At 39.3% G+C, this 24,044-nt stretch overlaps 1 protein-coding gene across 4 annotated transcripts; it reads left to right on the top strand.

The window, feature by feature from the left end:
• The first annotated feature begins 25 nt into the window (after nt 1-25).
• SLTM (SAFB like transcription modulator) lies at nt 26-23,538 on the top strand. 4 transcript variants are annotated; one of them, XM_027644692.1, is made up of 20 exons: nt 26-124; nt 7,085-7,149; nt 7,457-7,633; nt 8,073-8,120; nt 9,098-9,125; nt 10,478-10,946; nt 11,512-11,561; nt 13,700-13,818; nt 15,446-15,595; nt 15,716-15,825; nt 15,917-15,996; nt 16,390-16,481; nt 16,706-16,869; nt 17,902-18,076; nt 18,480-18,604; nt 19,701-19,871; nt 20,721-21,035; nt 21,477-21,627; nt 22,397-22,551; nt 22,876-23,538. In XM_027644692.1, exons 6-20 carry the CDS (start codon nt 10,573-10,575, stop codon nt 22,982-22,984), a joined length of 2,340 nt encoding a protein of 779 aa, XP_027500493.1. In that variant the 5' UTR covers nt 26-124; nt 7,085-7,149; nt 7,457-7,633; nt 8,073-8,120; nt 9,098-9,125; nt 10,478-10,572; the 3' UTR covers nt 22,985-23,538. The 4 variants fall into 4 exon arrangements, with proteins under 4 accessions (XP_027500493.1, XP_027500492.1, XP_027500490.1 ...); XM_027644691.1 differs by having other exon boundaries at nt 15,917-16,077; nt 21,489-21,627; XM_027644689.1 differs by having other exon boundaries at nt 15,917-16,077.
• Nucleotides 23,539-24,044: the final 506 nt, after the last annotated feature.

Below are 24,044 nucleotides of genomic sequence, written 5' to 3'. Positions count from 1 at the left end.
AAAGCCATTAAAAATTGTAATTTTTGTCTCATTTAGGCTATTGAAGAGGAAGGAGGTGATCCAGATAATATTGAAATAAGTGTTTCGGCTGACACACCCACCAAGAAACCAACTAAAGGCAAAGGTTAGGATCTGTTCATATACCTTATATTCTTAGGTAGTTTTCCTTGCATGTATCACCTTAAAGAAGGGCGGTGGGACTGTGGCCTGTAGTTTGGATACAGCTGACATTTTACTGTTTATGACTTACATCATACAAGACGTTTTTTGCCTCACTCATCTGTTTTCAGTCACTGTATATAGGCAGCGTAGAGGGATGCTGGAGATATATATACACATGGAAAATGAGTGGGTTAGGAGATGTGGGGTATGAGTAGTGGCTGTATTGCCTGCAGATCCCGGAGATGAGTAGATGAGCTGTGAGGGTTTTGGAGTGTGCTGTGTTAACAGAGATCCTGAGTGTGGGGTGTTACAGGTGCAGGGTGGGTACAGGAGCTGCTGTGGGGCTCTGGTGCTGGGGATGAGTGTGTGTAGTGTCTGAAAGGATCTGTGTAACAGCAGAGGGAGAGCCGAGGGGTTGTTCAGCCATGAGAAAGTGCTGGGCCGAGGCTGGTGACGGGTGTGCAGTAGTACATGGTAGAGGAGCCCTCCCTAAAGAGGACTGTGTTGTGTGGATTTATTACCATGCTTTTTACTGAAGACAGGATTAAAAACATGAATTTCCTGAGTGGGAGCTGAAGGCTCGCTGTGAAATGTCTGATTAAGAGATTTCAGTTTCTCTGCTGTGAAAAATAATTCCTTAGGTTCTATACCGGTCTGTTTAGCAGTGATTTTGTTGTGTCTGTTTTCTTTTGCCTGAGAATTAAAGTGTTGTTTTGTGAGTTGGGGCTCTAGAGGATTTTTGTTTGGGTTTTTGTTTTCAGTTTTTCTGGGAGCATCCGTAGTCAAGTAATTCTGGGAAAGGACATGTCTGTTTTGTGCACAGCGTTCATCATTGAACATTTACACTGAGAATATTCCTCCATATGCTATAGGGACCTGTTTTGGAAATGAGCAATCTACACCACCGTCACTTGTCTTAGGCTGAGTTTTACAGTGGAAATGGTTATTCATGTTTTTGTCTGGTGCTGTGAAGGGTGAAGTAATAAGAAAATCAGTCTGCTTAGAAAATTTGAATAACTTATCAGTACTTTTGACATTACAGAAGTGAAAGGAAACAAACTTTCATCATGTGGTTTCCTTTTCTTCTGTGGCATTACTTTATTCTCTGCTTTGACAAGGTAACTAATGCTTGAGAAAACTACTTGGAAGCTAAATAAGAAAAGCTTTTCCACAATTTTTCACGTAGAGATCTGAATGGCTCCATGTTCTGCTGTGACAAACACTTCTCTTATCTGCTACTTCTTCTCCTCCTGTTCTTCAAACTAATTTCAAGATATGCATAATGTTCTTGAACTGGCTTCTTGAGTAGTTACACTGTTCTGCTTCTGCAGAGGTAGTTTGCCAAGTAATGCTGCTGCTGCCTGGGGCAGGGCCTCAGTAGCTGTTCCCTGCCACCTCTGCTGTGGAACTGAATCATGATGCATTTGACATGTGCCTTCTTGGTAAACTTCAAAGTAAAATACAGAGTTTGTGAAGTCCTTATCAGCTCACTTTGCAAGCTCAGGAGTATCACCTCATTACTTTTTAGATTACGAAAGTCTTACGAGCGAATTTTGTGCCAAATTTACAGAGGTTTGTGCTGTATTAATCGTCAGTTGTGGACAAGAAAAATTCACTGATTAGTCCATGGAAAATTTTTTTTATCTTATTGGGTTATTTCCAACTTTGTGAAATAATGTATTGTTCGATTTTTAACTGTTCCTTGTATGTGTTAATCTGCTGATTCAAATGTTATTTATCTCCCTCTCTGGTGCCTTCAGCTGAAATATGTTACTAGCAACCAGGAAGTATTCCTCAAAACTTGGAAATTTAACACTTCAACAGTCCATTCCCTCGTGTGTCACTAGGGAACTTTCAAAGGGAGATGCGTGCACATCAACTGAGTTCTGAAGGACCAAATTTTTATTTAAAATTAACCATCTTCACTCTCCTTGTGCTTGTACATGCTTTTCACTGGGAGAAGTGTTGCCTCCTTACTGGTTTTGCTGACAGATTGCTCCAGGCCTTTTGCTAATGCTTGTTTCCACCCACAGCTTCAGTCTAATACTGATTTCTCTATAATTATTTACTGCTGGACAGCAGTAGAATTCACAACCTTACTAGTTTTATAGTATTTTTTTCCCCATACTGTTACTGCTGTACAAAGGAGGGTAGGAATGTTAGATATTGATTTAGGAAGAAAATACATCTTCAGAAAAGGCCAGGGAGTTGAAGTGATGGATAAATCTCCTCATAGCAGCCAGAGAGAAGAGAGGCCAGTGGGAGGGAGGAAGGGGCTTTCCTTCTGAAAAGTCACAAAGTGTGTCAGATGTGGCTGTAGGGCTTAGAACTGAATGTCTTCTGTAGCCAGTTTTACTGCAGCTCTTAAGGTCTGTGGAAAATGTGTGATGTCTGATTCCCTTGCACTGTCTGTTAGAAAAACCTGATCAGGAATATTGATCCAGGCTGAATTAGAGTGGGAATGGTGTGTGTGTGGGGAGTGATACATTTTTCTCTCTCATTGCTTTTTTTGTGTGTATGTGTACAAAAAGGGAGAGAAATAGGAACAAGACTAAGAGTGGGATTTAGTTTCATACAAGTTAAAAAAATACTTGCAGAAGGATTCTGTAATCCAACAAGAATCCTTGATCAATCCTATATGCAAAGTTAGTCAAGATCTAAACACTTTTTCGGGAAGCTACTTTAAATATTTGGGGGAAAGAACTGCACAACAGCTCATCAGAAGAGCTTTCAGGTAAGATCAGTTGGTTTTGCCAGTTGAAGTTTGCCAGTTTTAAGATGGAACAAATGCCAAGTGCTGAATCTTTGTGTCCCAGCTGTGCTTCTCCACCCTAGAATTTAGTAGCTATGGCCAAATTTCTCTTTTTACAAAAAGATGACAGTTTTTGGAAAAAGCATCCCTTTTCAAGCCTGAACATTCTGCTGCCTATTCTGGTGCATAGAATGTGAAATGTTTTTTCAAATGTTTTTTTATTTAGCTTCCAGTACTACTGATGTGAAATATTTTTAAACGGTTCTTATGTAAATACTCATTTGGAGGACCTGCAGTCAAAAATGTTGTTGAATACTGGTATATTATAATTTGGTGAAAAGATACTTTCCTGGCAAGTTTTGGAATTAGTGTGGTTGAACTGATTTTAGGCTAATCATTTTTAACCTCAGAGGATTAATGTGAGCAGAGAGGTTTATTTGCTGCTCTACAAGTTTCAAAGGCCAGTTAGACACCTACTAGTTTGTGATTTAAGTACCACTCTGGTTTCCAACTGAATTTCCAATTTGACAATACTGTTTCTTAGATCAAACACAGACAACTGACAGGGACTGGCTTATACTATTGCCCAGATGATTCTGACTTCTTTATTAAAACTGTTTAGTTACTTTAAAAAACCCACAAAAACCCAAACACAACAAACCAAGCTAAACTAAGTTGTACACTGTTGGTCTTCAAAGGCCTTTCTTCTAAAAACTGTGAATGACTAGGAACAGTATCCTGCAGACACTGTAAAAGGCTTAAATATTCTTGTTCCCCATGGTACCATTTCAGAATACAGAAATAGAACAGGATAATGTGCTTTTGTTAATTTTGTGGCAAATGATACTGCTCAGATTGCAGCAGATCTCTTAGTGCTGTAAAGAGCATCGTAGAGATTTTCTTCCCCCTTCCTCCTTTTTACCTCCTGTCCCATGTTTTTGGTGACTCTTTAGCATTGGGTATGACAGAACTCCCTTGGGGGTTTCAGTAGGAATGCCAGAAGGAAAACAAACAATAATTCTTCCAGAATTTTACGATGAGTGTGTCACTACTTCTGCCTGAAATGCAGATGTCTAGTTCAAGAGTTGGCCAAAATACACTCTTCTATAATGCTCTAAACACTCAGGTAGCCTGAATTTCTCATGTAGAGAACCATGAATAGGTAGAATAAGCTTATGCTACTGTCATAAGATTTGTAAATGAGATGAAAACTACAAGTGTGTAATGTTAAACCGGCATTTTAAAGATGTTCTAATTTTTCTACTTATAAGGAATATATTCATTCTCTGTGCAAGTAGTCTGTTGCAATTTTATGGTGTGTAGCAATTGCCATTGCCAGAACAGGGATTGAGCGTGGCTCATGAAGGAGTTGCCATCATTGCAAGGTAAATGAGTGTTTGTGTTGTGAGGCACCCAGATCTGTGGGGAGTGCTGTGTACACCACTGACATTTTCAACAGCCACTGCTTGGATAAACCTGCACAGAAATTTTATCATGTGTTGACATCTTGTGTGACTTGAGGCCAGCTGTGCCTGTTTGCAGAAGGTCCAGCTGTTCTGGCTGTGATTTTTAACAATACCCTTTACTCCAGTCGACAGCGGTCTGGAGTGAGTTCACAGAAACAGTCCCTTTCTGCAAGGTGTTTGTTGCAATCTGATTTTAGTTATGTGAAGTTAAAGCCAAGTGTGTCTTTCAGTAGCCCATTGTGGATGAGTATCAGTCTGGACAAATGTTGAGCTTTTGTGGATGTTTTTGGCAGTTTACTGTGCCAACACCTGCAAATGATCTGTATCAGAACCGGGAAGAACCACTTCTGTGCAATGTGACTCTTTCCAAAGCAAAGTAACCTGAAGCACAGAACTGAGAGGGAGAGCAAACTTCTGCCACTTTCTGGTTTGAAGCTGAAAAGTGAAGGTCATTGCTCTGGTTATGCTTTGGAATACCTTTGGTACTCAAGAGTAAATGAGACTTACTGCAGAGACAGGCAGAATAAAGGACTAATGAAATCATATATTCCTGTCTGACTTTAAGTAGCAGCAAACAAAAGCTCCTAACAGCTTCATTAGTGAATGCTGTAACTTCCTCTTGATGAGGACCTGTCAATAAAATACAGTTTTCTAGCTGCTATTGCAGAATGATGGGACTAACTTGAGGTAGGTTTGTCTTTTTTTTTTTTTTTTTCCAATTCCCTATGGAGTCTCTGTTCTAGTTCACCTGCCATATTTCCTCAGGCAAAATGAGTGAATTTAAATAGCTTTCATGATAGTATATGCTAGATAGTTGCTAAATATGTCTGGCATCTGCTGTGTGTGCTTGCCTGTCTCTGTGAATATTTAGCTGGATGTGGGATGCAGGAAAAACTTTGGTCTTTCACGTTTAAGAAACAAACTGAGATGTGAGAGGGTAAAGCAGAAAACAGCCGAATGTGTGGAGAAATCCTTCCTGTTTCTCAATGCTTTTTATTATGTTGAAGACACCTTGGGCTGTAGATTCTATCACAGCATGCTAAAATGGTTGCACAAAATTTGGGTTAGCCTTGGTTTCAGGCATCAGCTGTGATGCACATCAAAAACTGTCTCTCCAGTGTATGTGCACTCCTCTTGCTGAGGAGACCTACCTTCCCTTAGTATACCTGTGCAGCTGACTTTTTGCACCAAAATCTCACAAATCTATTGCATTACAAATATAAAACAGGAATTTTTGGTTGTTTTTTGTTTATTTGTTTCAGATGAAGTCAATGATTTTAGATCTGGATGTTAAAATCTCCTGTTTTGCAGTCATAGAAATAGCTTCTGCCGTGTGTCTTTTCCTGGACACTTGTGTGTGTCTGCACTGACAACAACAAAGTGCTTTTTCCAGGAGTACAGTCAGAGTGCTGCCTTTCAGGGAAACGAGTAAAATTAACTGGAATACAAGAACCAAAACAGTAGTCTCTCTTTTTGCCCTGTAGTTGAGTGTTTTCCAACTTTGAAATGCAGTTTAAGAACTGTGTACGAAAGACCATAGAAATTAATGGCTGGCAAAAATTGACTATTCCAGCCAGCAGAGATGTCCCCACTGTGTCAAACTTTGGCTTATGTTTTTCTTTTACATTCTTTTTGAATATTTGTAGAATTGATTTGGCCATTTATTAGAGGATGAAGGCATGAGGGAAGATGCAATGTCAAAAAATAAAGCATTAAGTGCTGATTATGACTACCATCTCATTTGCATTTGAATTGGCGCTGAGTTTTAGTAGAAGATACAGTAAAGCCACTTCCTAACAGAACTGCTTTTGTACCTCCTGCTACTGAGAACTGTTACATAGGCTGATCTTTGATAGACTGAATCAAAGAGGCAGAATGCTCTTCAAAGGATGTGTTTGTGTGGAGGTACTTCTATCTGGTGTTCTTTGGTCTTGTTTTTGCAGAAGATTAAGGAAATGCAATGGATTCCAAAGGGAACCGTGTCTAGTCATCATCCCCACAGAGGCATCTTTATTAGAGAAGAGTGTGCCTGTGCTGAAAGAACAGAATTCCTCAATGGAACAGGCCCTTAGTACAGTAAAGCATGTGTAGAAAGCAGGCATGCTTCACCTTACTCAGTTCTGCTGATTGTTCCCTCTGGTGATGAAAAGCACTGAAAAAGGAGAAGCTTGCAGTTGCCTTGCTTGTGGATCCTCAAAGATGCAGCCAGATAAAACCCCAAGCCTTCCCATCATCCTTGGGACTTAACTGTGGTTTCCAGTAGGAGGTTGGGTGGACTAGGTGACCTTCAGAGGTCCCTTCTAACCCAATTTCTCAGTGATGTTAATTATCCTTTAAAGCAAGGCCTTTCCAAAGCCTCAAGTTATAATGTGTAGTTAACTTCAGTAATTCTAGAAATGTGTAATTTCTAGTTCAATGTTCTCCTCAATTCTGTTATCACTCAAAATGAAAGGATTGGTATTAAAATCACAGGCTTGGATGTAACTGCTTGTTTATCCAACAGCATTGATTGTTTATGCTCACTCAGCTGACATTTGATCTCCTTACCTTAGAAATTACTCAGTTTTGGGAGGGTTATATTATAGTGAACAATTCAGCTAGACTAGAGCATATAGAGAATAATAAACTAAGGCCAAACACATAACCAGTATTGAAAGTCTGCTCTGCACAGCAGCTCTAGTCATAGCATATCCCGTCATTTCAGGTAAAAAGCAGGAAGCTGATGAATTAACTGGTGATGCTTCAGTTGAAGAGGATTCCTTTGTCAAGGTAATAAAAGTATGTAAGATTTTTTTCTCATTTTGTTATTAAGTTTAATGTTTGATTTTAGTTAATGACAGAGCTTCCATTTTCTTTTTTTCCTTTCCATTTTGTGGAAATTTGGAGCATTGTTTTCGCTGTGTTCACAGTGGGATGCCTAAGGGGGGTGAAGGTGTGGGATTTTTAAAACATGCTCTGAATTTAATTGTGGATGTGAGACACTGCTCTACCAGGGAAATATTGATCCTAGCAGTGAATTTTTCGGAGTAAAGCTGATACCATTACTTATGCCAAATATTTGGTTTTACACCAAAAGGAAAGTGAGCTGGAGACTCAAGATACAAGTGATCAAGATGGAAATGACGAATTGAAGGACTTCAAAGAACCTGTTGAAGATGAGAACTTGAATTCTAAAGAACAACCATCTGCAGAAAAGAAAAGATACCATAACCTGGAGCCAGCAGAAGATGCAGAAAAGGATTCTGAAAGTCAGGTACTTTGTTATATCTTACATGAATGTACGTTTTTTGTGGTGTTTGTTACTAGGAAGTCAGAACTAGTTTTTCAGTTCGTCTTGTTTATCTCTAAAAGATGCGTTTGTTTTTTTTTTTTTACTCTAAAAGGTATTATTTTCTTTCTGTTTGCCTTGATTTGTGTTTGAATAGTCCTGAAACAAATGTGGCATTGATTGATAAAATTCTACCAGAGTCCACACAGAGGTGGTTCCATTTCCCCTGTACTAAGTAGTGACATGTCTTTCAGTTCAGCATTCAGGTTGTGTAATCATGAGGATGGCTCGTTGCTGTTCACTTTACTGAGTGTGTATCCACTTCACTGAAATGTTTTCTGATTTAACTAAATCTCTTAACCCTCTGAATGTTTGAGTGTCTTAGAAAAAGTTTGCTAAGCAAATCCCTTTTACCTTCCTGTAGGAAAATGAAGGTCAAGACGTAGAAGATTACACTTTTCCTACTGTCCATGTGAGTTCTAAATCTCTTCTGTTAAGCTGATTTTTGTGTCTGTTTAGTTGGAAAAGATCACTTTGGACTGGCTTTTTTGTTCCAGCATGCATCTTAGAGTCAGATGATGTAATACAGTAAAGGTAAACAGTATGGGAAGCTTTCATTCAAATGTTTAATAATGCAGATAATTGTGATTTCAAATAACTTGTCCTATTTAAATGCAAATTCCTATCTGCAAATTGGGAGTATTCAGTGCATAGACTTAGCAAAGAATATGTTTCAGACTCCCTTAAAATTATATCAAAGGTTTATTTCAAATGCTGTTGTAGTATATACAGCCTATACAGGAGTTTAGAAGTTTGCTTTTAGAGAATGGGGGGAGGACAGAACTGGGTGTGGTTGGTTGAGGTTGTTTTTTTGTTGTTAATACCAACATCTGTAACATCTATAAGTTCAGAAATTCGTTCTGAGTTACATGGAACTCAAGATGTCTGAAAAGGGACATAAATAGATCTCTCGCTCAGAGAGACTATTGAGAAATAAATACCTATTTAAAATCACAGTTTTGCTTTTAAGTACTTGCTGGAGGGAGGCTACCTAGCTTCTGACTCCTGTCTTAAGCTTTTAAAGTTGCTGATGGATTGCTTGCATTTCTCTGAAAGTAGCAACCAGCAGTGTGACATCCAGTCTGCAGGCTTTAGCGAGACATGGAACACTTTAGAAATACCCTGTTGAGTTAAAGGGGGGAAGACAATAGCTGCATGTTCCAACCAACTGCAAACTGCAAGTGTTGCAGATGGATGCCAGTGAAGTTTTTAAAAAAATTTTTCTGTGATTTGATAAGGGAGTTGCACAGGTTTGGTTTCTAGATAATCTTTTTATTAGAAACAGTTTTTATTTGCCTTCATACAATAGAAGTTCTGTGGAAAATACGAACTGTTCTGCTTAAAGTTTCAAAATAGAAGACATTTAGTCTTGACTTCCTTTTCTTGCAGGATGGTGAAGATGAAGAAAATGAGAAAGGTATGTTTAAAGTTTAATAGAGTTCAGAGGTCTTAGTCTGGTAGAGCAGGCAACTTTCTCTTGTAACATTCAATCTCTACTAATACTAGGCTTGTCTCCAGCACTAAGTATCAGATGTCTCCTCATTAAGCTCAGCACCTGGAATCATTGCAGTCAGTTTATTTCACTCCTAAGAGTTACTTTACTCTTAAGAGTTGATTACAGTACTTATCAGTTACTGTGGTGGATGTATCATAGAGTTGAAATACTATGATTCTTAATGAAAAAACATAGTATTCAAGGGCTCTGATTTTAATACACGGTAAGTCTTGATGCCAAAGCTTCCAACTTGCACTGCAGTAACTGATGTTTAGTTGAGTGAAGGGATACACTCTCCCACTGAAGCCGAGCACCCAACAAACGTATGGACTATCGTGTGCTTGGCTTCCTGTCACTTAGAAATGCCAGTTGTATCTGGGATGGTAAAACAAGTGTTTGGAAACCTGTGGAGTGGCCACCATTTTTTAAGCTGTGCTCATTAGTGAAACTGTGGAAGGAATGTAACGCATTTGGGCAAACAGACTTCCCGGACAGAAGTCTTAAGGATTCTACATATTGCGGACTGGAAAGGACATGGAACACCATCACTTTGCACAGGATGGAATAAGCACATTACTGAAGTTACGGGATAAACCTACAGACTCCATATTTACGAGGGACCCTATGGCTGAAGTGTCTCATCTGCACAAATTAAAGAATACGGTTGGAGATGCCTCTGTGGGACTGAGATGGAAAATCTGCCCAGTGGATGAAGACTGAGGAGCATTTGTCTACGAACTCTGGATTAAAGCTCACCCCTCCACGTTCTGCAGCAGCCTTGTACAGCTCACTTGACTGCCAAACTACTGCTTGGAAGGAAAAGGAAAGAGGACACCTACATGGAAGACTGGCTGAAATTCTCCAAGACTGTAATTCTGTCGGATTTGGGAAGCTTGGAAGTCCTGGAACGGGGAAGATTCAAAGACAGATTAAATCAAACTGTGAACGTCCAAGGCAACTATTTTCTTCTGGAACGCTAAATCCTAAACTGGAAAATGGATACTTCTCCTGAAGAACGGGTATCTCCAGGATGGAACCGTGTTCTCCCTCCTAATGTTTTGGTATTTGTCTCTAGAAAAATGTGTTTTGCCATGAAGAATAAGTGATCCTGGGTAAAGGATTTATATTTGTGTTAATACACCTTGTGTTTTTCTCTAACCTTCCATCAGTGCTAATAACTGGCTTTGTATTTTCTAGGTCCTATTCTAGCTTATGCATATGAAATTGTTTAAACTTCTTGTTTTGCCATATTTATTCCTGTTAAATCCTCTTAGATAAAGCAGGTTCTGGTGATGGTACACAAGAAGTATCTAAACCTCTTCCTTCAGAAGAAAGCCTAGCTGAGGCTGATCACACGGCTCACGAAGAGATGGAAGCTAACACCTCTGTGAAAGAAGCTGAGGATGATAACATATCGGTTACAATCCAGGCCGAAGATGCCATCACTCTGGATTTTGATGGTGATGACCTCCTAGAAACAGGTAAAAATGTGAAAATTACAGATTCTGAAGCAAGTAAGCCAAAGGATGTGCAGGATACCATTTCACAGAGCCTGGAGAAGGAAAGCAAGGACTATGAGATGACTGAGAACCATAAAGATGGTAAGAAGGAAGACTGCGTGAAGGGTGATCCCGTCAAGGAGGAAGCCAGAGAAGGTTCAAAGAAAGCAGAATCTGGAGACAAAGAAAAGGATACTTTGAAGAAAGGTCCCTCGTCTACTGGGGCCTCTGGTCAAGCAAAGAGGTTTGTTTTTCTATGTCAGTTCTTTACGATACTGAGTACCAGCATTCAATAAGATCACTCTACATTAAGGGGGTAGCAGCAAGAATCTTGTAATTAGTGTCCTATGCTCCTGCCTATGGGTTTTTTGACCGCCATAAGTTACCTTTTAAAATTCAAGATCTTCGTATAGACACTATGTCCTACTGATTGCATTGGCGAATTGTCAGCATTTATTTATTTTTTTCCAATTGACGATTTTTTTAAATGTCCTTGTGATGATGGTAATGAACAGCTGTCAGTTCTAAGAACACAAAATGAAGTCAAGTCCCCGTCCTGAAATCTGGAGAAGATTGCCATATATCCACTGAATAGAGTTGTCAGAAAATCTAGATCTTCAGGCATCTTGGGGAAAATCAGTGCAAGAATCCATAAGGGAATCATTTGTTCAAATATACAGTCTGGCCCTTTTTCATTTTTATTTTTTGAAATGTTAACTTGTCTGTTAGTATTAGTAGTATAAAATGCAACACTTAACCAAATTCTGTAGTTTCAACTGTCTTCTGATTTTTTTAATTTGCTTCTCTAGCTCTACTAAGGAATCTAAAGAAAGCAAGACAACAACAAAGGATGATAAAGGTAACTATTACAAATTAGGGTAGTATTGTCTTGAACTGAACACTTTCCTGATTGAGAAATTGCTTTCCTCAAAATAAATTGGCTTATATGATTGAACTCAGGCATCTGTAGTAAATGATGCTGGAGGTACAGTAATCATTAGCTGTGTGTATGTGTCCGTATATTTTCTTTCTCCTTATGCCAGATTACTCATAAAATAAAAAATACTTATTCTGAAGACTCAATAGAAATATATTCCCCTGCTTCAAAATACTTCTGGGAGTAAATTCCACTTAACATTTCCCAAGTCTTTGTTTTGATGAAAAGCTGTAATTTTCAGATAAGCCTGCTGTAACTTACAGCAGAACAAGCAAAAAATAATTGCAAGTATTTAAACAAAACGCCAGGAAATTTTTCATCTTGCTTGTAGTTCTGACTCATTTTTAAATGAACTGAACTCTCAACACAGTTGAGATGCAGGCTCGCAAAATTGCACTTGTGGCTGTTTAGTGCATTAAATTTGGACCTATTTGTCTGCCTTGGAGTCTCTATCTGTTTCCATAAAACCCTGTGTTATGGGGCTCAAGAGCACATTAACATCACCGATTGCACTGATGCTTCACAGTTGAACAAATGCACTTGTATAAGCTCGTGTGTCTCTTTATTTTACCTACTACCTCTCTGTCAAAACCTTTGTAACAGAATCTCTGGCATAACACTAACAGACAAATGAAACTTTACCTGATAAATGAGTTTCTGAGAGGAAATTTTTGTGACAGACATAATTTGGTCTTCTGTAGATGTGTTTTTTCATGAATAGTTACATGCTTACAATGAAACTGTGGAAGCAGGTTTGCTGTATCTCCGTTTATGTAGCATTTATGATACCTAATAATAATTATTGTAAGGTGTTCTTAAAATACACAGCCAAAGCTGTTTAATGATATTTAATGATATTCTAGGTGTATCACTGTTTATCGAGATCACAGAACTGGTAGGATGTTATGGGTTGGAAGGGACCTTAAAGACCATCTCATTCCAACCCCTGCCGTGGGCAGGGACATCTTCCCTTAGACCAGGTTGCTCCAAGCCTTGTCCAGCCTGGCCTTGAACACTTCCAGGGATGGGGCAGCCACAGCTTCTCTGGGCAGCCTGTGCCAGGACCTCATCACCCTCACAGGGAAAAATTTCTTCCTTATATATCTGATCTAATAACTCCAGTATGACCATAACTGGGATTTGTTGCCTTTTGTTCTTAGTTTGATGCATTGAAGAAACTAAAACTACCCTTTTTTTTTCTTGAGGTGGTTAAATCACCTTTTAAAACTCTGCATATCACCAGATTTTCCAGCTGTTCAGCTGGAGATCCCATTCTGGTCTTGCCTGTGTGACTGGCTACATTTTAACATACCCAAAAGCAGCTCGTACATTAAGCAGCAAACAACAAGATGAACTAAATAATATAAGACTAAGAAATGATGAGAATAAGATTACATGAATCTCTTGAGTTCTTAGTGCTGTGTTACAAAAATAGCTAATATATGGGGCGGGGGGAGTGTTTAACCACATAATGTTTTTCCAGCTTTTATACAGTATTTTCCTTAGTATGTGGAAATCATTTGGATGGGTTGTATCCAGTTCTGCATCCAGTAGTATTTTTAAGAAGCTGCTCTGGGTGGAGGTCAGATATTTCAAGAAAGCTGTGAAACCTGACCACATGATTCTGGAGGCTGGGATTATCTGGCTCTCCTCTATTTACCTTTGTGCTGTCTCTGGTAAAGAGAGCAGCCTGCAGACATCCTGGTGAAGAGCAAATGTTGGGTGCAAAAAAAGAACCATTTTCTTAAATGGAAATGATTGATAAGAACCAGGTGTTGAAAGTAAATGTACATGCCTTTAACATAGAATTATATTCTTTTTCTAGCTCTTCCAGTTGGGTACAAGTTAGCCAACCGTTGGTCTCCATACATGGTTAAATGAATGAAATCTTATGATATATATTTTCTTTTTCTATAGAAGTCTTTTCAAGAAAGGTAACCAGATAAACAGTTACTTAGAGGTAACAGGTTAAGTTTCTCTTTTCAGCAACAGTTTAGTTAAATACTCATGGTACCTTTTGTCTCCTTAATGTTTTGGCTGTCTTGTAAAACTTGTTTCAGGAAGCACGAGCAGTGTTAGTGGTAGCAGTGGAAGTTCAACTAGAAACCTGTGGGTCAGTGGACTGTCTTCCAACACAAAAGCTGCTGACTTGAAAAATCTCTTTGGCAAATATGGAAAGGTATTTTATGGGGCATTAAACCATGTGTGTGATGTGTGTGTCTCTTCCTCCTCCTCTTTTCAGTTACGGAAGTTGAATAATACTTGTTTTAAATAAAATTTGCACTGGTTAAACATTTAATCTCAATCTAAAACCCCCTACTTTTTGGAGCAGTAAGTGCATGCACACAGGAAGAACTAGATGTTCATTTTATAAGAGATTTTTCTTTCTGTTGAGGTAAGATAAGTGCAAAGGAAATTTCACAAATATTTGAATATTCTGGTCAGGACTGGCTTTTGAAATAATGATACCTGTGTTCCTTTGTATTTAACCATGAGTGCAACTGTATTTAACCATGAGTGCAAGCTAATGTGCTAACTGATAAAATTATAACATAAACAGTCTTTATAGAACCTTTTGCTTTGGGAGACTGTTTTTAAAATGTTTTTTGAGGGCTTATGAATGGGAAAAATAGGTAAAAAGATGTGACAGTTAATGTCTGATCCTTTAGGGACTCTGTTAATGACTTAAAGATTTTTTTCTTTTTACAGGCTGCTTAAACTAAGTCTGTTTTCCTGATATTGGTTAATTTAACATACAAATTCTATAGAACAATGCAGAATCCTTATAAGCTAAGCAGTCTTTCAAAAACAGAGTTTTTTTCAGTTGTTCTCATTTTCCCAAAGGAGTTGCTAATAAATATGTGAATTTGTAGTGTTTGTGTAAGTCTGTGCAGTTATGGCATTGTTGCATCTTGGGAACTAGTTAGAACGTGAGCACTGTGAATATCAAGTATGTGTATTGATTATTGCATATAATTTAGTGAATTTAGTAGGTGATTGTATTTAATGCATTCACAGGTGTGGAAACCTGACAGTATATTTTGTTGAAACTTCCAGTTCTTCGGCTGTTTTCGGTGTAAAGGTGGTTGGTTCCTATCTTTCCTTAGCTTCCCAGTTTTGAATAAATTGGGAAATATTTAATGTCTAAATGACTGTCCCATTACAGGCTGCTAGAAAGATAGAGTTGTTGCCTTAGAGCATGACTGTGTGAAGAGGACCAGCTCCAGTAGCTATGGAAATTCCAGCAAGGAGTAGGAACACAAAGCCTAATACTTTCTCAAGAACCAGATGTCAGAGCTGATTGTTAAAATTGCTTAATTGACACATTTGCTAGATGACCTTGAAGAATTGGCTCCCTTTTTGAGTTAATACATAATACTGCTTACAGTTAATACATAATACTGCTGCCATTAGTTGGCAGCTGCTGACTTTTTTGTGGGGGTTCATCCATTGGAGATGAACCATCAAATTCAGGCCAGTGGTGCTTCTGTGACTGATTTTGGCAGTAGCTGTGAAAAGAAGCATTTAGCTAACGGGCATGAGGTGGTGACTGGTCAAAATAGGATGCTAGCATTAACATACCTTGATATGAAAGTTGGGATAAAGTTCCTAAAGCTGCAGCTTCCTGTGGAATTATATGCTTTTGAAAACTTGGAGTGTCAGCCCTTCTAGTGGGGTGGGGGTTACGTTGCTGTTGGGGTGAATTTTTTTGGGTTTTTTTTATATACTAGGGTAAAAATACTATTACAGTCATTCCCTTACTAGAAATGCCTCCCTCAAAACCTAAATTTTACCTGTTTATTTAGGTACTTGGTGCAAAGGTGGTCACAAACGCACGAAGCCCGGGGGCCAAATGCTACGGCATAGTAACAATGTCCTCTAGCACAGAAGTGGCCCGATGTATCGCACACCTGCACCGAACAGAGCTGCACGGCCAGCAGATCTCTGTGGAGAAAGTAGGTTTGATAAGATGAAGACTTTTTTTTTTTTTTTTCCCCAAAATAGACTCCCAGCTTTTACTGTATTAACCTGTTTGGTTTTGCAAAAAAAAAAAAAAAAAAAAAAAAAAATTGTAGGTGAAAGGTGATCCCTCCAAAAAGGAGCTGAAGAAAGAAAGCGATGAGAAGTCCAGTTCGGGGAGGAGCACGGGAGATAAGAAGACAGTGTCAAGTGATAAAGCCAGCAAGTAAGAAATTTCACATGTCTTCAGAGGTTGTGAGAATCCTCTAAGGTGAATTTTCCTCTCATTGGATTTGTGTGCTCTTTTTCCTAATAAGAACTCCATCAACCAAAAAAGAAGAGAAGAAATCAGAGAAATCCGAAAAAAAAGAAAGTAAAGAAGCCAAGAAAACAGAAGGTAAAGATGAGAAGAGTGATAATGGAACAAGTGGCCCTAATCAAGAATCCACTAAAAAAACTGAAGAAAAGAAAAGAATAAGTATGCCATCTAGCTATGTTTCTTCCTGTTGAATCTGTGTGTCTGACTTGTCTTGGGGGCATGTTCTTACTCTTACTGGAAACTAGGCATCTGTTCTTTTATAGGCTTCAGTAACACATGTGTTACTTCTATATTTTATAATAATACTGAATTACAGATGTGCTGGTATGCTTCTCCTACCAGCACCAGTCCAATTTAGAGATGTAGAAATTTCACTAAGGAAAATTTGTAATAGACAAATAGTGATATATGTGTGTGTTTTTAAACCTTTCTTCTTTTGTTTGTTTTTTTTTTTTTCTACCTCTTCACTAGGTGGTAAAAGCCCAGGTCAAGTTGTAGTTTTAGACCAAGCAAAAGGAGACCAAGGCCACACTAGGACAGTTAGAAGGGGAAGGTTTGATAAAGTAAGTATCTATAGCTTTGATGCAATCCTTACCTGATTTGATACTACCTGGCAGTTGATATTTTCACTGAAGAGTCAATAAACTCTCACAAACTGTTAAGCTTAGTTAGAAGTTTTGTATGCTTTGGGATAGCTAAGTCATTAATGATAACTTAAACATAGCAACCAGAAATCTCCCTAAATGAATGAGACTTCTGAAATAACCCTTGTAATCTCTATCTATAGCCACAGATATTGAGGAACAAAGAGCGTATTATTCAAGATAAAGTGAAATTCAGGGAATACAGGGGTAGAAAGGATATCTTGCCTTTTGAAAAGATGAAGGAACAGAGATTGCGAGAACACATGGTTCGATTGGAAAGAATACGACGAGCTGTTGAACTCCGAAGGTAGTAATTCAACTTTTTGCTAAAGGCTATTTTATACATTAATTGATCAGATACTATACATAGAAATCTAATCAGAATGCATTCTGTCAAGCCTTCTACTCAGATGTTAAAGTCTGGGGCTCTACCTAACGGTATCTTTATGTGAATTAACAAACTCCAAAGTTTTCGTGTGATCTTCTAGTAGCCATATATGTACACACATAGCTTAGAGTTTGTTTTGGGGGGGATATCTCATAAGTGTTACCGCATGGCCAGGGTTGTTTTTGAAAAGGTGAGAAGTAGGCTAGGAGATGGGGCCAAAAATAGCATTTGGTATTTGTTTTGAAAGAGCGAATGTTGTGTATCTAAATGACAAATCAAATGTAATACAATCTTAAATAAAAGGACCAAATTGTTCTGTTCTGCTGTTTTCATGTGGCCAAAAGTTGGCAAAGGACATTTAAATGAGTAGTGTTGTTAGCTGGATTTCCCTAAACAAAGGGAAACAATTGCTAAACAAAGCAGTTCTCAGCAAGCATAAAGTTTAAAGGAGAGAATGCCTTTTGTGCTTCTTCTAATCTGTACTATGGGAGGTAGGAATTAAAAAGCAAAGTAGAGCTGTTCATGAGTCTGCTAACCTGTGTAAGCTGGAGTGGTCCTGTTTCTCTGTCTTACTTTTTGAACAGAAAACAATAAGTAGATTTTTTGTTAGCTTGCAGAGGGCAAGATTTTACATCCAAGTCATATTCTTTGCTAAATTGTTACTGTGTGCTAGGTGACAACTGAGAAATCTGAATGCAGCATAAAATACATCAAGAATGATGATTCTTGAAGTAACTTTTCCCTTCTGTTGTCTGCTAATGGTTCTGTAGATAAGCTAAAACCAGTTTGGCTACTTGGGGCTAAAAGGAGTAGACTTATGGTGCAAGGACTTTCATGAAGAGCTTACTCTGAAATAGTTTTTTTTTTGTTATGTCTGTGCCTAAGGGGGTGTTAGTTTTGGATGAGAAAATTCTTCAGATTAATTTCTTCTAACTTTTTTTTTTTCTTTAGGCGAAGAGAAATCGCGGAGCGTGAGCGTCGGGAGCGCGAGCGGATCCGGATCATGCACGAGCGAGAGGAATGCTTGCAGAGGGAGAGGGAACGGCTGGAAATTGAAAGGCAAAAACTGGAGAGGGAGAGGATGGAACGGGAGCGCTTGGAAAGGGAGCGTGTTCGGATTGAACAGGTGGGGCATGTTTATATTCGGGATTTGGGGCCGTGTCATTTTGGAATACTGCCCGGTTTGCACTTGTGGTGAATTTTTCTCTTCACCCTTCCACCCAGCCCTTTTTCTTTCATAAAAGAACCAGCCAAACACAGGTAATGTGTTTCTGGGCAATAAATACAGTAGTAATACAAGAAATGACCTGGAGATATTTCTATCTAACAGTCAGTAGCATCCCCAGACCTGTTGTCCGCTTTTTTAGAGAAGCGTTCCCAGTGCTCTTTAATCTTAATGCTCCCCAAGGATGAATTACAGCAGAGAGCCTTTAGCAGAAAGCTGTCAAGGGTTAACTTGGTATACTTGTAGGTGTTCTGTGGGTATCTCCAATAAAGAAGTGGTTGGTTTGTTGTTGCTCTCACGGCAGGAACGCCGGAAGGAAGCAGAACGGATTGCCCGCGAGAGGGAGGAGCTGCGGCGGCAGCAGCAGCAGCTCCGCTACGAGCAGGAAAAGAGGAATTCTTTGAAAAGGCCACGTGATGTAGATCACAGGTAATTCTCAAACCGTTTTCTTGCAGTGCTCAGTAAAAAGAAACAGCTCCCAGCCTTGTGTCAGACATGAAAATGCATTTGTGCCTGAAACAAAATTCACAGAAGAACCGGGTTTCTGGCATTTGTTTGGTTTTGACATCCATTTATGCCAAAGATGAAACACGCCTTGTCCGTAGGAAGGAGTTCTGAAATTAGAGGAGCACTGCATGAATTAATTCTGATTGTATGAAAAAAAGCATAACACAATTCAGTGCATTTGCTGAGAAAAGCTGTTCTGCCTTAATGGTTAAAGCTTCTAGCTTCTACTTTGTTAAGAATTCATATTTCTGCTAAACAGATGGTTCAGGAATTTAGGCTTTTAATTTTTACTGAAGCTGATGACATCTATCATTTACTGTTTGAGCCACATGAATTGAACTGACTTTGATCTTTATTTGATTATAAGAACAGGAGTGAGACCTTAGCCATAAAATTGCCATATGGAAAGTAAATGTAAGTCATCATGGTAGAAACAGTAGCACAGAACACTGGTATTTCTTCACCAGAGGAATAAAAATGGCTTCATTTTTTAAGGCTGCTGATTATACACTTAGTCTCACATTCTGAGCTTAGGGACTCTGTACCCAAATGTTTTTAGGAAGCAAGGCTGTGTTGTCTCCTACGCTCTTCTTCTTGAGAAAGCTGTTCAGATTTGTGGGTGTGGGTTTGTTTGGGTGGATTGGTTTGCTTGTTTCTTAGAGGGCACTTTTTTTTCTAGGCTATTTTCAAGGAAAAATTTTGGTACAGTGATGTTTTTGCCAGTTTTTTTTTTTTTGGTTTTTAAACTGCTGGCCACAATATGCCATTGCTTAGATTTTATTACATATTCTACTGAGATTTTGTCTCTTCAATTTGCACTTCAAAAGGGGGTGGTCAGTTTTGGGGATTTTCTTAAATTATTTTGTTCACTGCTATTTAAAGAATCTACCTTTGTTAGCAGCTTTCCAAAGGTCAGACGAGCATCTTTGAAACCAGACAACTGACTCTCAGTTTTCTGCATATTAGGCCTTGATTTGGCTACATGTAACTGGGGAGTGTTCCTGTGTTTTGCTTAAAGGAGAGATGATCCTTACTGGACTGAGAGTAAGAAGATGGCTCTGGATACAGATGCACGTTTTGGCCATGGCTCAGATTACAGTCGGCAGCAGAACAGGTTTAATGACTTTGATCACAGAGAACGAGGACGATATCCAGAAGGTTCTTCTGTTCCATCATCTTCTTTTGATAGGTAGGTTGAGATAATAGGGCAGGTATTTGCCTGCCAGCATCTCTGTGGCTTTCACTCTTAACTGTTCAAAATTGAAAATGTTGCTAAGGCCTTTGTACAGTTCTTACTCAGTAGAATTTCAGTAGTGTCCTGACATTTCTTGTGTCTTCAGGACTGGCCATTTATATCATGGAATCTAATCTGCTTTTCTCTGAAGACTTTAAATTAGCTGCCTGGTGGCCTTTTTAGTTAGACATTTTGAAAGAATTTTTGCAATTATTTCACATCTATTCATAAGTAGGTTCCAGTGGATTAGGTGTGCCCTACTTGGTAAATCACCTCCTTAAGAAGCAAGGCTAAAAGCAGCTGATTTAAGGAGAGTTGAGAGCATTCATCAACTGTGTAACTGTGGAGTAAATGCTGGTTCCAGATCCAACTTCACAGTTCCATTAAAAATCTCCAGTAACCACTTACAAAGCTAAGACCACATAATTGTAGCTTCTGGACTTCTACTTTTACACTGCAGTGAACTAGAATTATATTTTCTGGCTGACTCAGGAAATCCAGCATTCCCTCTGTTTCATACCAGCCAAAAAGGAGGCCCTGTAGCTGCTTAAATTACACTGACCAAATTGGGAACAAATAAATGCATAAAGAAATGTTAAACTGGCTGTTAAAATTCAAGCTCAAAATTAGAATTGTAGAAATAATATAATTTGGAGTGGGAAGGATCTTTGAGACCTATACCACATATGTAGTAATAAACATGGAATATAAAGATGGGTGATATTTTATATAGTCATGCATGAGCCTACATGTGCAGGGAAATGGGAGACAAGCAAATGACTCTTTCCTGCTTTAACAACTTAGGAGAGATCGTTTTGTAAATCAAGGGGAGGCAAAAAAGACTCGCCCAACAGCACGAAGAGAAGAGCCAGGGTTTGAGAGGTATCCCAAGAGCTTCAGTGAGTCCAGAAGAAATGAACCCCCTCAGCCACGAAGTGAACTTCGGGACACGGACAGACGGGAAGTGCGGGGAGACAGAGATGAAAGGAGAACAGTGATAATTCACGACAGACCCGAAATTCCACACGGGAGACATCCCAGAGAGACTGGTTCCAACCCACCTAGGCAAACAAATTGGAAGAGTGAGGGAAGCATAAGCACAGACAAACGGGATGGCAGGTAAGTTTGCTGGTTAACCAGTGAAAGTACTGATTCTTGTAGAATTTATCCATAGTAGCAATTCCTCAAGAACTGATGAACAAAGAAAGAATAGACCCCGCTCTGCCTGAGGAATGGCAAAGTTGCTTTCCAAAAGCATTGCAAAAAATTGTGTGTAGATTATCAAGTTCTATATCTCGTCTGAGAACTGGGTGCTGACTCCCAGCAGTCTGTTAATTGTGTGTAGCAACATAGAGTAAGGAGGCTGTTGTGCAGAGTACAGATGCAAACAAGTACCGTGTGAGCTTTAGTTATTAGAGAGCCACACAGACCTGAAGGAACATTTCTAAGAAGTCAGCTGCGAGTCGGTAGGAACCTGCAAACCAAAGGAATCTCTGCTGTCTGCATGTGCTGCGATTTGGTACCAATTCAATCACACTGAAACCCAAATTTTGATGGAAGCAATTTTTACAGAAGCGATCGGCCGGACCGGTCGGGAAGGGAAGTGTCCGGCCACGTGAGAGGGGCCCCTCCCGGGAGCCGCAGCAGCGCCTCCGGGTACGGAGGCAGGGAAGGAGAACGAGGCGTGATGGGAGAAAGAGGTGGAGGACAAGTGAGTCATCTTGTGTGTTTGTCTGCATGAGTGAGAGGCTGGAAAATGCAAATTCATGCTGGAAAAGTGACCATACGGCATCATAAAATGATTAGCAAAGTGTTAAGGCTGTTCTCAGCTTAGTTTGCTTTATGTTAAAGGTTCTTTTTTGTCAGGTTTTTTAATAACCCAAGAAATTGCAGAAAACTTACCCAATTCTTTTTATGTTCAGAATCTTTATGGTAGATCAGAACAATACAATAATACAATGCCTGAGTGAGTGGATGATAAAGCTTTTAAGATTTCATTGTCATCCTGTTTTCAGGGTCTTAACCTCACACTGCCTGCTACTTCCAGTGCAGTTTGTCATTTTAATCTGTAACATGCTACGGAGAGAAAAACCTTCTGCATGGCTTGTCTTTAAAGACTGCACACTAAATTTTCCTGCTAGTAGGTCCTGAAGTATTAAAAAAGTGTTAGTGTTCCTTTTTGAGTTTTCTGTTAGTGATAAGGAGGTCAGGGCAGAATTGGGAGTAAAGTATGAGTTCATGGAGCTTCACCCCCAGCATACCCACACACTTGTCATTGGAACTAAGTTCCTGTTACCTAGAATTATTTTTCACAGGAATGTTGTAAACCTGTGTTATCTGCCTATGGACTGAAATCTTAAAAGGTGCTGGACTGATGTGCATTATGGAAGCTGTAGGATTAGCTATCTTGAAAAGCTTGTTTCCTGTGGATAAAACACCCCTTTCATTCTGGGAGTGGCTGACTGTGGCTCTCTTACCAGCACTACGAGGACAGACACGTTGTCGAACGCCACAGTCGTGAAACTGGACCAAGGAAAGAGTGGCACGGCCCTGGTTCCCAGGGCAGTGGGTACCATGACACGAGGAGAATGGGAGATGGCCGTGGAGGAGGGGGCATGATGTCCCCACATACAAGGTACAGAAACTGCTCCTCCCTCTCACTTCCCTACTGAGCTCTCCAAGCTTTGGTTTCCTTAGGAAGTGCAGTAGTGCCAGTGCCAGCAGCGTGACTTGCTGTGGCTGCTGCACAACATCCAAACCCACCTTCCCTGCCAGCACAGGGCTCCCCAGGGTTGCTGGTGGCAGCACAGGAATGAGTGACTTCTGCAAAGTCTCTTTTCCTGTGAGACTTAACAGTTTAACACTTGAATGATATGAGATGTAAGAATGTTATTACCTGTACAGCAAGAGTTTAGATACTTACCATAACTTAACATTTTTTTAAAACCTTTGTTTCCAGTAACTCATCACCAATTAATAGAGTTGTACAGATCACAGGCAATTCCATGCAGAGGGGAAGTGGCTCAGGATTTAAGCCATTTAAAGGTGGACCTCCACGAAGATTCTAAGACCTACAGCTGCTTGGTTTCAAGATAACTTATTGAAATCTCTTGTAAACTTTCTCTGATTAAAAACAGGAAATCTTGTCTGGAAGTCCTGGTTAAATTTTTTTAATTTAACATGATTATTTTCCTCTCAATTTTGGAGGCATTTTAATAGTTACGTTGTAATTTTGGATAGTTTTTGTGTATCTTTGATAAGCATTTTCCCTGAGGCACTAGAGCTGTATAAAAAAGAATTGGAACCAAAATATTTGTTAATCCTGTATAAAAGAATAGTTTGCAGCTGTGTGCTAGTAGTTTGATTTGCCAACATTAGCTCTGTGGTGTCATGCTTTAAAGTTAGCTACTTCTCACAACATACACAACTCTGACCTCCATTTTGAAGGTTGTCCAGGCTATTATCTCTGCTTTCTAATTTGTAGAGAAATAAGATTGTTCTTTCATTACTGGGTATTATGTAACCTATTTTTGCAGAAGGTACTGTTACATTGAGTGCATTTATGTGTATTCTTGCAAATGTATTCTTTTGAAATAAACCTTCATATTCTGTATAGCTTCTAGTAAGTCTTTGAAAGAGTCTTTGGGAAGTATGGCAGAATCAAATGGATGTGTTGGTACAGCAAATCAAAACATGGGTGCCCTTAGTTTCTAACTCTAAAACTTGTCTCCTTCACTATTACTGAGTTGAAAACTTAGAAGCACATTTATTCACAGGAGAAAGATCAGCTAAAAAAAATAGTGGAATGTTCAGGGAAGGCCTAAAGAAATAATTTTAATTTGCTCTTTGTGTTTAGCAAAGGTCTTGTGGAACTTTGATACAGCTGTTTTTTTACCAGACTACCCCAAACTTTGGAATGCTGTAGGTGTAGCCTTGTTCAGGGACACCTACCCCTGCTCACTGATGTGGCCTGAGGCAAAAGGGATGCATCTGGTTAAGCCTTTTGGTTTGTGTAACATGGACTGGTTTGACTGGTGTCAAACCTTTGTGGCCCAGCCCCAGGCAGAAGTGTCAGGCAGACAGGCCAGGACTCACTGACCACCCTGGGTGAGGGGGCAGCTCCAAACC

This window comes from Corapipo altera, unplaced genomic scaffold (genome assembly GCF_003945725.1).
Source record: "Corapipo altera isolate COAL_440 unplaced genomic scaffold, ASM394572v1 50, whole genome shotgun sequence".
In the NCBI taxonomy this organism is placed as follows: Eukaryota; Metazoa; Chordata; class Aves; order Passeriformes; family Pipridae; genus Corapipo; species Corapipo altera.
Note: the sequence above shows the minus strand (reverse complement) of the source record. Positions and strands in the feature narration are given on the sequence as shown.